This window comes from Cavia porcellus, unplaced genomic scaffold (genome assembly GCF_034190915.1).
Source record: "Cavia porcellus strain 051 isolate PalLab524CR breed Dunkin Hartley unplaced genomic scaffold, mCavPor4.1 scaffold_16, whole genome shotgun sequence".
Taxonomy (NCBI): domain Eukaryota; kingdom Metazoa; phylum Chordata; class Mammalia; order Rodentia; family Caviidae; genus Cavia; species Cavia porcellus.
The window spans coordinates 10,549,771-10,566,354 of NW_026947499.1; the positions used below are offsets into that span (position 1 = coordinate 10,549,771).

The 16,584-nt window shown below is 49.7% G+C and overlaps 1 protein-coding gene across 1 annotated transcript; it reads left to right on the forward strand.

The window, feature by feature from the left end:
* The first annotated feature begins 11,015 nt into the window (after nt 1-11,015).
* LOC100721851 (2'-5'-oligoadenylate synthase 1) lies at nt 11,016-16,178 on the forward strand. The gene is made up of 6 exons (XM_003462988.5): nt 11,016-11,297; nt 11,518-11,818; nt 12,212-12,396; nt 13,510-13,742; nt 14,458-14,638; nt 15,914-16,178. The coding sequence occupies exons 1-6, from the start codon at nt 11,109-11,111 to the stop codon at nt 16,037-16,039; spliced, it is 1,215 nt and encodes a 404-aa protein (XP_003463036.2). The 5' UTR covers nt 11,016-11,108; the 3' UTR covers nt 16,040-16,178.
* The last annotated feature ends 406 nt before the right edge of the window (nt 16,179-16,584 follow it).

Sequence of the window (16,584 nt, forward strand, 5' to 3'; positions counted from 1 at the left end):
TGCAACCGTAAAAGCTGGGGGATGTGGGGGAAGAGCCCTTCCTCTGAGAAGCTGACCAGAAAAGAAGCCTTGACTAAGGCCCAGCCTTGGGCCTGTATAGCCACGCCCTTCTTCCTGTATGCCCATGAATGGGAAGCAGTGGCCGTGGGGGTCTTCACTCAGATCCTGGGATCTTGACCTCACCTGGTGGCCCAGTGGTCAAAACTGATTCTGTGACCCTGGGAGGCCTCCATGCGTTAGGACACTTGCTGTCACCACCTTGTTGATGCAGGAGGCTAACCAGTTGACTTTGGGACAACTGACCATTTGGGTATCACACGCAGCCATAACCTCAGTGGACCCGAGAGGACACCGTGGGTCATCAGGTCTGGGGGTGACTTGTTATCAAGGGCTCCTATGTGAAAATAGCCGCATAACCTAGAGCCTGGACGCTCAGCCCAGCCACCTTGCTCCCAGGCTAACAAGGAGCCCCTTTCACGACGGTTTGGAGGTGGTAGATGAGTTCGTGAGCCAGGGAAATCTCACTCATGGCCCTTCAGAGACACAGATAGCAAATGTTTCATAGATGGACGTGACCTTGTGCTAGGAGGGGTCCAACAACCAGGATGCTGACATTGGACTGTGTGGTGGAGGCCTGCTCGTTGCCACCAGAACCCAGCCTACGAGGCAGAGCTAATGGCCTCAACAGGGCTGTTTCACTAACAAAGGACAAAAACGGATTCAGAATGTGCCTTTGCAAGCTTCCATGTAAATGGTGTCCTCTGTAAGGAAAGGGGTCTCATGACGGCTGAGGTTTAAGACTAAGTTAAAGTGAGATGTGTGCCAATCAAAATCAATTTCTTCTATCCATCAAGGCCAGTTAAGCCTTCTCAGAAGTTATCCTGGAACCACGCACAGCACCTCTATGTTCTTCTGTCAGGCCCAGTCGTCTGGATGAGGCACAGGCATTGCTTGCCCAAATGGCTTTCTGTGACAGCTTGGGAGGTTTTTCTATCCCAGTGACTCTGCTTAGGTACCTTCCTCTGTGGTCCTGTAAGCTCCTTGATCAGAAGACTGGGGACTCCCCGAATTACAGGACATCACGACAGAGGGTCTCTGGTGTCCTGAGTCCTCACTGACCTCTGAGAGCTGGGGCCAAAGTACTGGCTGTCCTCTTAGCCCACCTATCTTTCTAATCTTCTGGTCTCTAAATCTTAGTTGTTGAACTCCCAGAAGAGAAGATTAATGACATTACATCATAATGGAGGTGGTAAGCTTCATATTACTGTCTTACCTGAATGTCAAGTTCCTTAGAACACAATATAGAGCCGTTGATCTATAATAACCATAGATATTCTAATACCTGAATCCTTAAAGATTATTAACAGATAACAGTTACATATTTTACACAGAAAGTTAGAAATCAAAAAACCACAAGTCTTAGTTACTATTTACTGGTCACTGAGACAAAATACCTGATGCCCAAAGTTGGGAAAGGAAATGTTTATTTTTTATAGTTTTTTGGAGGGTTCAGTCCATACTCAGTTGGCTCCAAGGCAGGGTGACATGGTGGGGCTGCAGTTCATGGTGGCTGCAAACAGCAAGGTGGAAACCAGCAAGAGAGAGAGACACACCTTCTTCCTGCCATTACATTGTATGCTGGCTCCACCCCTATGTGGGTGGAGCACTGACACCATCAATCCAGGCACTAGACAATGAACAATCACAAATGCACAATGCAAACACGTGAGGCCTAGGGATACATACATAAACCATGACATTGCACCCCTGACCCCTACGTGCATCCTTTATGCAAAAGACTTTAAGTCCATCTCCAAGAGTTGCCAAAGTCCTAACAGTTTCAGCATTGCTGAGAAATCCAAGTCCCAAATCTCCTCCAAAGATCTATGGCAAACTCTTAACTGTAACCCCCTGTATGAATGAAACAAGGTTAAACATTTCTGAAATGCCAAGGCACAAGATAAACATTACCACTCCGAAAGTTACAAACGGGAATATAAAGCGTTGTAAACAAAGCAAGTCCAACATCCAGCAGGACAAACATTAAGTCTTAGAGTTCCCTGCTCAGCATCTGAAGCACCCTGGTTGCAGGTGCCAGAAGACTTGGTGATTCCACCCCCAGGGCACTTCCAGGGATTTCAGCTCTCTGCTGGCTTTTTGTAGCTTTCTTTGGTTCATCCACATTGCTGGCTTTTCCAAACTTCTGGGGTCTCCACTGCACCTTTGGCTTCACCATTACATCTTTACAAATTGCCTTCCAGGGACACACTGCTTGGCCTCCCAGGCCCTTTGCAATTGAGGTGGAAGCCGTCTTACCCTCAGAATTTGTGCATTTTCCTTGCACCTACCATCAGCACACTGTGAATGCCTCCAAGGTTTGCTGCCAGCTGGAGCAGTAGCCAGGCTTTTCTCTCTCTTGACTGTAGGGATCAATTGCCTGTATCGCTAGACTCTGTGAACCTGATTGTGAAAAAACCTTCTCTATGTTGCCGTCATTCCAGAGCAGAGAGCTGCTGCCATTCTGGAGCCTCACGTGGCCTCTGTTGCCATTCTGGAGCATGGTGCTCTGCAGCTTTTTTTCTCTGAGCAAATTCTTTCACTTTTGCAGTTTTGAGGCTGCAAAGGGTGATGACCCTGTGCTTCCTAGTATGCCCCCGGGGCCATCTTTTTTAATCTCTCTGTTTCTTCTCATCAATCAAAGTCTCAACCCTGTCTTTACAATCCACAGCTTTACTGGAGTTTTCCTTCTGGCCAAATTCACAGAGTTGTAAATTATCCTGCTGGGCTCTTTGCTCTTGATTTGCAACATAAAACTGGCTAAAAGCCCCAACAATGTGCTAGGCGGGTGTAGCACTGACACCATCAATCCAAGCTCTAGACAATGAACCAATCACAAATGCATAATGCAAAGGCATGAGGCCTGGGGGCCAGCGACATAAACCATGACACCAGACATAAAATTGTAGCATGACAAGTGTGCTGACATTTTGTAACATACTTACATTTTCACTTTGACATAATATTCTCCCCTTTTAAAAATTATCTCTGATACATAAGAAGCTTTTAGCTAGCTGGCTTTTAAAGGGATGTGCATTCCATAAGTTCTTTGTTAAGACAGATGTCTGAATCTGAAAGAAAAGCCTATCACTGTAACCACCCTTATCCCACACTTCAGAGGATCGCAGGGCTGCAGGTGTGAATACATTCATATACTACAAAAACAGTAACAATCAATTGTCACAGTCATGTGAAAACTTTTATACAAGAACATCTTCACATCAGAAAATTGCATTGTTTGGAAAATTTAATTCTCTTGATGATGACCAACGTAGACATATCACAATAATATATTTTAAGAACATTTATTGTAGTATCTCCCATAAGGCTGTGAGATCACTGGGGCTTCATCTTAGTGAAAAATGCTGGGATTTTCCCAGGCAGCTGCTTCTTTATCCACCAGAGGGAACCTTAACCAATAACTCTCCAAGCCCCAAAGGTCCCCTCAGTTATCCTAAAAAAATTCTGATGGCCTCTGAGAAAATCTGTTTTGGTATTATTTTGACCAGCTGGTAATGCATACTTTTAAATCTATAACCCAGATCAAATTATGAACAGATGATCCAAAAACGTAAAGGAAAAAAGAAAAAATGGTTAGGCTCATAAAACCTCCCAGCTGTTCACAGATATGACAAACAGACAAATCAACACACAACTTAACAGACTGACAACCACATACACAAGCGACAAACAGTCAAAACATCAAAATCAGAGTGCACTCAAATGTCTTAAATATATTTTTAACCGGATCAAATTATAATATCAAGTTTAAAATTTTAGGAATTTATAATGATGAGTAGACTGTCAGATTTTGTTCTAAGTCACTTAGCAGAGGTCTCCTAAGAAAGCTTTGTTTACAGTTAACTGCATCTTTGTGTTTTATTTTAAATGCCGGTACCTTTCTGTTGCAGCTGTTTCTTCCACGTTTCTCTTAGATCAGTTATCTCTGTGCACTTCGTCACCTTATTCAGACCCTCATTGCTATTTTTGGTTACCATCTCCTGGGTATCCTGGGTCAGTTGCTTTATTGAGCTGCAGGTCAAGCCCAGCCCCATCCTTGTGTACCAGTTGAGGCCCAGTCTCTGAGGCATCACTGTCATCAACTTTTTGAACGGTGGGATCAGTTTCTTGTCTAGATACAATTGGACAGCACACTTGGGCACCCAGAGAGGCCACTGGGAGTTTTCTGGACAAACACAAGCACACCCTGTACCCCAGTGACTAGGGGCTAGGTCCCTCCCACTGTCCAGTGTGGAGCTCTTCCTTTTTTAGAAGGTGAAACAAAAGATGTGAGGGAAGCAGCTTGAATCAATTTGTCTGGAGGACAATCCGTAACACCAGGGAAGTTTGCTAATGCAGTTTGTCAAGAGGACAAGAATTGCTCTAACCGCTGCTGGGGAACCAAAATAATAACAACCAAAAAGGAGCAGTCAGAGTCTGCACCTTGCACCACAACCCCACAGATGACGGGTACACGGGGGAGGATATAAGGTGAGAAATTTCCAGAATGGCCTCCCTCCAGCTCAGTAACTCAGCACTTCTACTGGGGTGGGAAACACTGCCCACTCCTCCAGCTCCGTAGTTACCGCATCTGGAGGCCGAGCGTAGGCCAGTGGTGCCGGGCAGTGATGGAAACGTCCACACCTGCATCTAGAAGCCCTCTGAATGTTTCCCCCTCAGTCCACAATTCCATCTCGGTGCAATCTTGTCTGACCTGTTGACTCCAGACCCTTGGATGCCCTTTCCTCATTTGTAAATTTCCCAACTTTTATTAGAAGAAGCGAAGTGAGTATATGAGAGTTTGGCATGTCCTGAGCAGTGTTTTGGACAGGTTGAGTCATATGCTGATTTCCCCAGCGTAGTCAGGCTGGATGACGCCAAGCGACACCTGGAGACCTTTGAAAATGAGACAGCTTCGGCCTAGGAGATCCACTGTCCCAGGAGGCAGAGGTCTGTAGACTTTCGTAGGAGTAACGTGGGGCTGCATTTTAGGGTTAGTGTGAATCTGGAGGAGTGGCTAAGGTCCAAGGCTCCAGGTCTTTTGTCACTCCCCGAAGGTCAGAGACACACTTGGTGCTGGAGGGTAGAGCTGGGGAGGAAGCCGGCAAAGCACTCCCACTGTTGGATAGGTTGATCGGCCATGTTAGTTTTAGATCTGCACTCGTTCGCCCAGTGATACCCTCGTCTACGCCCTACACAAATGCCAGGTTTTGTTGGAGGATCCATAACGGCTGTGCTGCCCTCACAGATTCAGCAGAGCAGTTCAGGCGCAGTGCCCTCTGCCTCCACAAGTAACCCTGTTCCCTGCCCTCTCTAGGCTGTGGGTGAACAGCCTGAGCAAACAAGGCAGCCCCTGCACACATGAGGGGCCAATGTTGGCACAAATTCAAATCATCTAGGCCGGTGTGGCCTCTTTACACCATTTATTTGCATGTTCAAAGATCAACTGGTGAACTATTAACTTACTAACCTCAGTATCACTCATAATTCTCACACTAACCTGCCACAATCTTGCCACAAAATCTTGCAAAGTTTCATCAGGAGGCTGGTGAATAGAGGTCAGATCAAGGGATGTCTCGCGTGTGAGGGAAGCTCCTGCCAGGCCTTTGTGGCAGTATTTTACACTCCTCATAGACTTACAATGCAAAAGTAAGTCGATGACTCGTGGCAGCAAAGGCACCCTCTCTGCTCAGCATGTCCTTTGCAATGGCTTCCTTTAATGCCGATTGCAAGGGGGAGAGAGAAGATGCCTCTACTCCCTGAGAAAAGAAATTTTCACCCCGTGGCATAATAAAACTTCTCTGAGCTGAAAAGATAGAAATCTCCAATCGCAGCTCAACTGAATTTGTTGGGTGCAGTAAAACAGTTGTGGGAGTCTTTTGTTGTGTCTTTATGTGGTCATCTTAACAAACATGACCATAAAAACACTCCCTCATGCACATCCACAAAAATAAAGTAAGCACAGAAAAAAATGCAACAAACATTTCTGTAAATGTCTATATACATAATTTCTAAACACAGGTTCTTTAAGAGCTGTTTGCCCCATGTTTTAATACTTTCTAAATTCAACATAGAGTCACCAAGAAGTGAGCCCACCCTGCAAATCGGCACCATGCGCAGGCTGCTGTGAGGAGAGCTGGATGCCAGCCCCTTCCGGTGCACGGGCTGGGAAACAAGAAGAGGCAACCCCACCCCACCCATAAGCAACCGGCTGATCAGGGAAACACAGGCTGGAGGATAGCAGTTGAGGTAAAATGCAACTTAACGCTTGCAGTGTTTAGTGTTTCACTGACTTTGCAGGTCTAAAGATGGTAGTCTGATCATCTATTCAGAGCATAACAGTACGCAATATAGCATCTGTGGGGGCGCTCCTTCTGAAGGTGGCAGCCATTGTTGATTTCCTATTATCTTATTTTAAAGTCCTGTATCATTTTCATTGTTTTGTTGGGTTGGGTTTTATCCTGTTTTGTTTTGTTTGATTTTATTATATACAATGGTATGGTATGAATAACTATATCAAAAATAACGAGATGTATTATGGTACCTATTTTGATTTACTGTTGCTTTGTTTCAAAGTCCTTGATTTCATTCATTGTTGTGCTTTTATTGGTCGGTTACTATTCTGTTCTGTTTTGTTTGATTTTTACTATGTCTGCAGGTATCTGCAGCTATTTTAGAAGACAACAAGAGGCATTATGGTGACCATTGTTGATTTCATATTGTTTTAAAGTCCTGTGTCACCTACACCAGTTTGTTTTGATTGGGGCTACTCTGTTTTATTTTGCTTAGTCTTATTCTCTTTAAAATAAAAAAATAAATAAATTCAATATACTTTCTAATGAGCCCACCTCTGTCTCCCTCTCTCTCCTTCCCTCTCTTGCCCAAGTTTTACGCCTGATGAACTCACGGTCAGTGTGCTCCTCCTCCTTTTGCACGCTCACTGAGAAGCATCCCCTCACCTGCTGCTTCTTCTTGGGCCAGTCCATATTCAGATGCCATAAGTTGCATCTGTGAGAGCCCTCTAAGTTTCCGGGGGAAGAACAATGACAGGGTGAAGAAAATAAAAATTGAATCAGAGAGCTGAGGTCAGGTGGAGCCCTTCTCCAGGTGGAGGAAGAGACTGCTGAACCACTAAATAAGTGCATTTATTAATGCATTTGTCATATGACGCTCCTTTGCTTCCCCAGCTCAATTCTTACACCCTGTGTTCTTGAGGGGAGCACCTGTTCACCTCCAGCACTCCATGACTTCAGGGTGTTCCTCGGGTGCCCCATGCCCTGGGGGCATCCCTTGGGTGCTCTGTGCTTTTGGCTCTGTACATATGAACAATCACTAGCTCCGTAGCTCCCAACACCAAACCAGCACATCCTGCAACAAGATTGGGCCACCATTAGATACAACAGCCCTGCTCTGGTCGTGCTGGAGGCTGAGCAGGCCACACACAGCTGAAGCCTGAGGATCAGCATGGGGATACAGTGACAGTGTAGGTGTGAGGCTCAAACAGGACCTGACTCTGCCGGCCCCCAGCCCACTTGCCATAGAGGTACTGCTCTCCAGAGGGAACTCAGCTCAGCCCCTAGCCTGCATGATGCTGTGAGAGAGACAAGGTAGCACCCAGCACCCAGAAGCAATCAATTCCACAACGTGTTGCTTTCATACAGCCTGGCGGTCTCAGCTGGTCTCTCCCTCTAGCCTGCACTATAGTCAAGTCTCTCTTCCCTTTTGTTACAGTTCTCCTTCTGCCCAGTAGGGGGCCAACCCCATAACAAAATAAATATCAACCCTCGCCGTGCTTTGAATTAAAACAGTGTAGAAGCATCCAAGGGGAAAGTCCTTCTGTTTTTCCCCACTGGCCTCTTTCATCTCTTGGGTTCCGCGATGCCAGCAGAGTCAGCAGCTGAAAAGAAACCTAATTTCTTTCCTGTTGCTCATTAAAAGCACAATTTGTGTTTTCTTCTGAGGCAGTCAGAATTTAAAAGCTGCTTTTGCTATAAAATAGTGACCCTTCAATGGAGTCTACAGAAACCCAACAGGTCACTAAAAGCTGAACAAAACTTGGTCTTGTTTTGTGTCCATTTCTGTGATGATTTTAAAGCTTTGGGGCTGTTAGGCCTCTGCAGGTGGGTTAGGGTGTGTCCGGGTGAGGGCTGGCGATACAAGGCTGATTAGCCCTAGATTTACATAAATGTTCAAAGGGAAGAAGTCTGCCTGATAAATATCCCAGCGCCTCGCACAGACCCATCCTGAACTGCTCTGCTGCGACCAGAACCCGTCTCGGCTAAGCTGAAGCTCCCACCTCCTCTGCAGGGGGACTTCCTCAGTCCCCATGCATGACAGCAGAAAGCACCTGCCCAGAAAAATCACCCCACCTTCCGATCGCATGCAATGCACCGAGTCATTGCATCTCTCCGAGCCTCAGTTTCCTCATCAGGAAAATGGGGGCAACAATAAACACTGCAGAGATTTCCTGAACCATTTCAACTGTGCAGTACACACAGAGCCCCTGACCAGCAGTGTGGCCTTGATAAATGGCACTCGATTTGCTGGCCCCTAGGTTCAGGCTGCCACAGGAACACACATCAGGGACAGCACCTCTGAAGTGGCACTGGTGATATACAAGGGATATGAGAGCTAAGAATAGCAGGGGCTCAGGGACACAGAAAACAGACTTTCAGGTCTGGCACAGATGAGCACCGAATCTCCAGCTGGTGCCCCTGGGCATCCACCCAAGGGCTGGAGGCATTTATGCAGGAGTTGGAGCAAGAGCCAGATGCCTGCTCCGGTCTCCCAGCAGCACTGACCAAGGGGAGCCAGGGAGCGGGCAGCTCTTGAGACTGGCGGCTCCTGGGAGAAGCAAGGCCTACTTAACTGTGCCTGCCTCCCTGCCAAGTGAGTTAAAGCCTGTTAGGACCTTCCGAGCTGGCGCCTCCTCCTCCGTATCAAGAGACTCACCTGGGAGGGGCTTAACGAGGTTAAATGATAGACCGGCCCCACGGAAACACAGGAAGGCCACATTTGCTTGGCTGTGGTCCAAATCCGTTGCATGAGCTCGAGCAGGTCACCTCCTTCCCTTCTCTCATCCTTGCACTATGAGGTGGGGGGCGGGGCACAGAAATGTCCTGATCCTCTAATTGTCAGAGCCACAAATGTGCCCATTTCCCAGTCATTCAAAGAAGACCCAGCCCTTAATCTGAGGGTCTACACACCCGGGGAGTCATTTTCTCATATAACACTAGAACGTGACCTGTAGTTTCCTGTTTCTGTTCCTTTAGAGGGAACAGTAGCTTAAAACCACCAGCCACGGTATGAGGTGTGGGGCGACACTGCAGTTTTCCAGTTATTCCCTCAGTCTGTCCCAACTTTCTTGTCTCGCTGTTACACTCTTCTCCACAGTGATTTATGGAACTTGCCTTTCCTGTATGTTTCCAAAAGCTCGGTTCTCATTTTCTTGTAGACTCTGGTGCAGCCATTCTCGATAGAGTTACTGGAAAGATTGAGTTTTATTAACAACTACAATTGCCATAGACATCTGAGGGCAGGACAAACCTTGGACAAACATTCACTGCAGCTGTCCAGGGAAGAGTTGTGCACGGTAATGTTTTGGCTAAACCATAAATCCATGCGTGACAGCACAGAAGAAGGTCGAATCACCTCGAAACATTTATCAGAATACATTGCAGAGTTTTATTTTCTTTGTCATTACTTTTTTCCCCAACAAGTTTAAAATAAGAGATGTCGCTCAAAAAATACTTTGGGGGGGGGGCTTTTTCCTTTTTATCGGTACCGGGGATCGAACTCACGGCTGCCTGCTTGCAAGGCAGGCACTTATGCCGCTGAGCTAAATCCCCAGCCCCTCAAAAAATACTTTTTACAGGGAATTAAACATGAAATCAGTAAAGCAAAGACAGCTAGAAAAATCCCAAAAAACATCAAGATTAGATAAGACATTTCTCAATAACACACGGGGCACAGAAGCAGTCTTGAGAGAGATTTAAAATTATTTTGAGTACAGGGAAAATTTAAAAACAATCCATAAATATTTGTGAAAGCAGCCAGGACCAGGGCTGCATGCCTTCGGTGTCGGCCATTTGGTAGGCTAAGGCAGAAGGATGGTGAACGTGAGGCCAGCTTGGGGCGGCCCTGTCCCGAAATGAAAACTAATTGACAATATGTTAGTATCAACTGGTCAGTTGGGATCAATTTACTACGACAATATTAATAATACAGGAGCGTGGGGAGACTTCCGTGGTGCAGAGTTTGTTGGGTTTGAGCCCCAGAACAAAATAATGACAGTGATGGCGAGAAACTATGGTAGAAAGAGAAGGATTATGGGAATTCTGCATTTTCTGTTCAATTATCTGTAAACCTAAAACTGCTGCAAGAAACAAAGTCTATTAATTAAAAGGGAATGTATAATAATAAGATACTTAGTTTTCTGAGACTGGGTCTCACAATGTAATTCAGGCTCCCTTGAACTCACAGAAATCCTCCTGCCTCAGCCTCCCAAGAGCTGAGATGACGGGCCTGTATCACCACACCTGGCTTGGTACCATATTTTAAAAAGGAAAAGAGAACTCTGTTCATGTGTGTTAACACAGAAAAAACCTCCGAAGGGCTCTGTACCCAATGTTTGCTGTGGTAGGCTGTTTGGAATTTTAGGGTCATAGCTGATTTTCCAACTTCCGGATTTGTCTTTTTTTTTTTTTTTTTTTTTTTTTTTTTTGCCTTTTCAAAACACTTTCATACATTGCTGCTAAAAATCACAGGACATGATGAAACAATTTTTTTTTCAAGGAAAAAAAAAAAAGATGCCAAACTCCCCCCCCCCCCCACATGTCCTGTTTCCAAGTAGGATTTATTCTGAAGCACGTTTAACACAGCACTAAGACTGAAAGCCCGGCCCTGGTAGGGGTGGGGCTGGTCTGCCCGCCCAGAAGGCCAAGCTCCTCCCTTCTAAGGAAACGAAACTGTCAGCCAGAGCTCGGCTTGCTGAAGAAATCCAGCCAGGTGATCCCGAGAGACGCTTCTGCAGACCCACGGGCCCAGGGCTCATGCCCACCACCATGGACCTCAGAACCACCCGTGCCAAGGACCTGGACAGGTTCATCGAAGACCAGCTCCTGCCTGACACCGCGTTCCGCACAGAGGTCAAACAGGCCATCGATCTGATCTGCGAGTTCCTGAAGGCAAAGTGTTTCCAAGGTGCCCCCCACCCCGTGCGGGTGTCAAAGGTGGTGAAGGTGGGTGAGCCCAGCTCTGCAGGACCAGGGTGGCGGCTGTGTGAGGGACAACAGGAACTCTCAATGCGCAGCCCAGAGTAGCAGTGCCTAGCTCTTAGACTCGAGGGGGGCCCTGCAGAGACGAAGTGGGGTCCCTGGGACGGCGGTCCTGCTGCAGTGCTGGCGACCGTGCTCAGCACCTGAGAGGGGGTCCTTTCTGCTGTGTCCCTATCCTTTGTAGGGGGGCTCCTCCGGCAAGGGCACCGCCCTCCGAGGCCGGTCTGATGCAGACCTGGTCGTCTTCCTCACAAACCTCAGAAGTTTTGAGGAGCAGATCTCGCGGCGGGGAGAATTCATTGCAGAAATCAGAAAACGACTGGAAGAGTATCAGCTGGCGAGCTCAAATGATGAGCTTCACATACGTTTTGAACCCCCGAACCCAAAGTGGGCCAACCCCAGGGTGCTGAGTTTTGTGCTGAGTTCCCCCAGGTTCCCCGGGAGGATGGTGGAGTTTGACGTGCTGCCGGCCCACGACGCCCTGGGTGAGCACCGCTCCGGGCCTCAGCCTTTCTCCTCTCACTGGGCTCTTTCTCTCTCTTCTCTCCTCTGCTGAAATCGGTGGTTGGAGCTCTGCCCAAACGTCCTACTTCACAGCCCTGGCGGGTAGTGAGATGGGGGAGCTTCTCCTGGGACTGAGTAAGGTCGGAATCCATACCAAAGGGATGTTAGGTAGCAGATGGACCCAATTTGGGAACAAAGACATTAATCATAGAACACTGCTGCCTGGCCATTGCCTAACACGTTACATAGCACGTGACCACGCCTGAGGCCACCAAAACTGCCGCCCCTCCCGCTGTCCTGCACAATCAGTGCATTGCCCCCCGGGGGGTTCAGGGAGGGCTGACATCTTGAAGTTGTGGTGTCCACCCGAACAGGTCAGGTCACCAAAAACTACAGACCTGATCCCGAAATCTACATCAGGCTCATAAAGGAGTGCACCTCCCGTAACAGAGAGGGCGAGTTCTCCACCTGCTTCACCGAGCTCCAGAAGGCCTTCGTGAAGTGCAGGCCGACCAAGCTGAAGAGCCTCATCCGCCTGGTCAAGCACTGGTACCAGCTGGTAAGGCCACCTGGGGGACTGCGGTCCGGTCTAGATGGGGAGCAGGGCAGGGGCAGGGAGGGCAGGGGAGGGCAGGGGAGGGCAGGGGAGGGCAGGGAGGAGGTGTGAGGGGTGGGAGGGAGGGTGGAGGAAGGAAGGGAGGGAGGCGGAGGAAGGGAAGAAGACCCAGAGGACCAGGAGACCTGGAGAGGGAGGCGAGGGGGACCCTGCAGGAGGGAAGGGAAGGGCGATGGAGGGGCTTCCATGCCTCGCTCTCTGCCTTCTCATGAACCAATTTTCTCTTTGGCTGCATCTAATTTCCCGAGTCGTCAGTTTCAGCTGCCACTTTCATCACGGGCTCCCTGTTTGCTTCTTTCCTGAATCTGCATGTTACTTCTCACGGCATCTGATCCTGCTGTTTCAGGCCTTAGTCATGATGTCCAGAATCACTGTAAAGCCTGTGCTCGATCCTTCAAACTCTAAGTTTTCTGGAACTTTTACGAGGCCTTTTCTCCTGCCAGTCATCGGCCTTGTGTCTTATTCCCTTACGAGCCTGGTTATCTCTGTGCTGCTCACTGCACTTAGAAAACATTGCTAAAATAAAAGCACGAGGCTCTGGGACTCTAAGTCAGCTGCCCGGCATCACACAGCAGTGGGGCTGGGATTCACAGCCACCTCAGGAAGAATCCAGAGCTTGCCAGGTGCAGCACGCCTGTCATCCCAGCACTCTGGGAAGCTGAGGCAGGATGGTCTCAAGTACAAGCCAAATCTAGGCAACTGCGGAGATCCTAGCTCAAATTTTTAAAATGAGCTGGGGTTGTAGCTCAGTGGAAAGACCCTGTGTTCAATCTCCAGGATGGAAAAAACAGTCCAGAGCTGAAACTCTTAGGCAGGGTCATCACACGCTGCTCCTAAAAGGGTAACCGGTAAGTAGTTTAGACTTTCTGGGCCACAGTGTCTGTCACACTGCTCACCTCTGCTGCTGTGGGTGACCTATAAATGAATGGGTGTGGCTGTGTGCTAAAAAAACTTTATTTACACACGCAGATCAGCGGGCTGGATGAGGCCACGAGGAATGCACTTCACACGGAAGCTGGGAACTCCGTCTTCTGATTGTGTTTTTTCTTCTTTCAGTGTAAGCAGAAGCTTGGGGGGCCGCTGCCAGCACAGTACGCTCTGGAGCTGCTGACGATCTATGCTTGGGAAAACGGCAGTGGGCAAAACCTTTTCAACACAGCCGAGGGATTCAAAACCGTCCTGGAATTAGTTGTGGACCATAAGCAGCTCTGCGTCTTCTGGACGCAGTATTATGACTTTAAAAACTCCTTTATCAAGAACTACCTGATGGAGCAGCTCGGGAAACCCAGGTATGCTCCCCTCGGGTACAGCAGGGGACCTGGGAGCAAGGAAGGGCCCACACCCTGCGTATGCTGAGCATTTCCTGCTGCCTCTCACTGCCGTGGGCACTGGAGAGCTGCCACTTGGTGGGGACCGTGGTGTCCAGCAATAGGGGGCCGGCATTTATTCACCCCATGACAGATGGGTAAACTGAGGTTCTGAGCTCATCTTCAACCGTCAGACAGTGGGAAGGAGCTTGTCCAAACAGAACAGAAAGTGCATGAAATAGCGGGCACCGGACAGGGAATGAACAACAGCAGTGGCTGTGACCATAGCTCGTGCCAGGGACTGAAGGCTGGCGGTAGTGGGTGTTAGCACGCATGCGGGCTGCGAGCACCCGAGTTCTTGTTCCCTGCAGCCACTGAGCCGAGGTTTTCCGAGTCTCAGTCAGTTCATCTTTGCACCCCACCCTTTGAGACGGGCATGTTTGATGTTCTGCTCTCCCCTTCCACAGAGGAGACCCAGGCTCCGGGAGCACCATGACCTGCCCAAGGCACACTGCTGACAGGGGCAGAGAGGGCCAGGAGCCCTGTTCCTGTTGAAGGTCCCTCTGCTCAGGCCCGCTGCTCACTGTGGGACAGGACTTAGGGACACCCCCAGGAGCAGTGTCCTGCTGGGTCCTTGCTGTCAGCTCCCAGGATGGAGCCCGGCTCTCACTAGCCCTCTCTGCTGATTGCTTCTCAGGCCTGTGATTCTGGACCCAGCAGACCCGACTGGAAACCTGGGTGGTAAAAATCCAGAGGGCTGGAGGCGGCTGGCACAGGAGGCCAAAGCCTGGATGAGCTACCCGTGCTTCAGACTCTGGGATGACTCCCTTGTGAGCTCCTGGTGTCTGGACGAAACAGCAATGTGGGGATATCGGAAGGTGATTAACTCACAGGGGCCTACAGCTGACCTGCTAGGGGGAGGTAGGATCTGGCTAGAGTCATGGGACCACGGCCTGGTAGGGTCCACCTCCGTCCCTGGGCTCCTCACTTTTCTGTCTGTTTCCTGACCGCCCCTGTGTGAGCAGCTTTGTTCTCGAGTTGGGGCTCCCCCACCATGCCGTCTCTACCCTGAGCGATGTACTAAAGCTTCTGAGCTTATGTGCCAACATAACTTTCTCCTGCTTTAAGTCACGGCAGTCAGGTGCGGTGTCTGAGTGTCAAAAAAAGACACTGAGTCAGGCGCCGGGACGTGAGGGCATCTCTCAAACACACAGCCTCTGACCTGCCCGACCTGCCGTGGAGCTGGAGACCCAGCTCACCTAACAGCGACCTCCTCTCAGTCACCCACTTTGGCAGCTTGCAGGCCGGGCTCCATAGTGCACCATCTTTTTGACCCCCAGAATTTTAGAGCCCCTCCTGCAGGGTTGGCTGCACCCAGAGCAAGGATGATCCACCTGCAAGCCACTCCTGAGCCCTGGCCTGGCTCAGCTCTGCCCTAACCTTTAACACTCATGGCCTCTGTCAGACCTCATGAGGACCCTGTGAGCCATGCTTAGGATCGCCCCCACCTTACAGACATTGAGAGAGGCCCAGGAGGCGCAGTCACGTCCTCAGGGTCGCTCAGCTGAGGGCTCCAGGCTGGGACTCACACATGCTGGAGCTCAGAGCCGGTGCTCCCTTCCCTGTGCTAAGTGAACAGCTGCCTCCTCCCAGCCCCTCCTCCCACCCCCTCCTCCCAGCTGACAGCTGGGAGACTCCCAGGCCCTGGGTGACGTGGGCTGTGTCACACAGCTAAGGATGAACACAAGGACCTGAATTTGTGTTTTCCACTCTAGGAGGGTGGGGAGGTCCTGATGCTAGGGAATGGACGATGTCATGGTGTCACAGGGGATGCCAGGAGAGCAGACGGGGGTGGAGCTGAGGGTGTACGACATTTGGGGTGAAGGCACTGGAGCCAGCACCCTGCAAGGGAGGGAAGGGAGAGCCGCAGTGGCTGTTAGCTGGCCATAGACAGGCAGGTGGCCACCAAACGTGGCCCCTCCCCAGCCTAAGCCTCCCAAAGGGGCCGACACGGGGGCCCCGCCTGCTGCCACCTCCCCAGCAGCTGGGCCCTGCCAGAGCTGACTCCAGGGGACGCAGGTGGCCAGTGCTCACCGTGTCCAGTCCTGAGGCAGGAAGACCAGCTGCTGATGGGTCGTGTTCTACCTTTGCAGCCTCAAGCAGACTATGAGGCCCATCAGGTGTTCTGGCAGTGCGAGCACAGAAGCCCACATCCAGGCCCTGATTTCCCGCGCATGACAGCTCCACAGGACCAGCAATCCTGGTGCACCGTCTTGTGACCGTTAGGCATCTAGGGGAGTTGAGGGGGGACAGGAGGCCCAAGAGACAGCCAGAGAGGTTTAGATAAGCGAGTGGCATTCAGCCTTGATTTCCACATGTATCTGACTCATGATCAATGCCAATAAAAACTGCAACAGACGTGTGTTGGTGTTCATGAGCTTCAAGCCACAGCGCCAGGAGGAACAAACGTGTGTGTTCGTGGTCCCAATGCAGATATTTTCTAAGCACTGAAAAGACACTGTTTAAGGTCTGGCGCTGGGAACACAATGAATGAAGCAGACTAAGTTCCTTGTCCTTGTGGAGCTGACATTTGGATATTTGATGGTTTCAGTTACTTCCAAAACCTGCGGTGCCTCAGACACTTGTGACATGAGGCAGAAGGACTGCAAGTTCAAGGCCAGCCTCGGCAACTTTTAGAAACAAAGAGGGGTGGAGGTGTATCTTGGTGGCAGGGTACCCCCTAGAGTCAATCCCCAGTGAGGTCACTAGAGGCAAGTGGGGTGCGGCAGGGGAGAGAACCCAGAGAGAAGCACCCTCGTCTGTG

Bases quoted from the DNA above. Each gene is read 5' to 3' on its own strand.
- LOC100721851 (XM_003462988.5), top strand. From the start codon at position 11,109: ATGCCCACCACCATGGACCTCAGAACCACCCGTGCCAAGGACCTGGAC. The intron at 11,298-11,517 runs GTGGGTGAGCCC...TATCCTTTGTAG, and splicing joins GGGTGTCAAAGGTGGTGAAG to GGGGGCTCCTCCGGCAAGGG. The intron at 11,819-12,211 runs GTGAGCACCGCT...CCACCCGAACAG, and splicing joins GCCGGCCCACGACGCCCTGG to GTCAGGTCACCAAAAACTAC.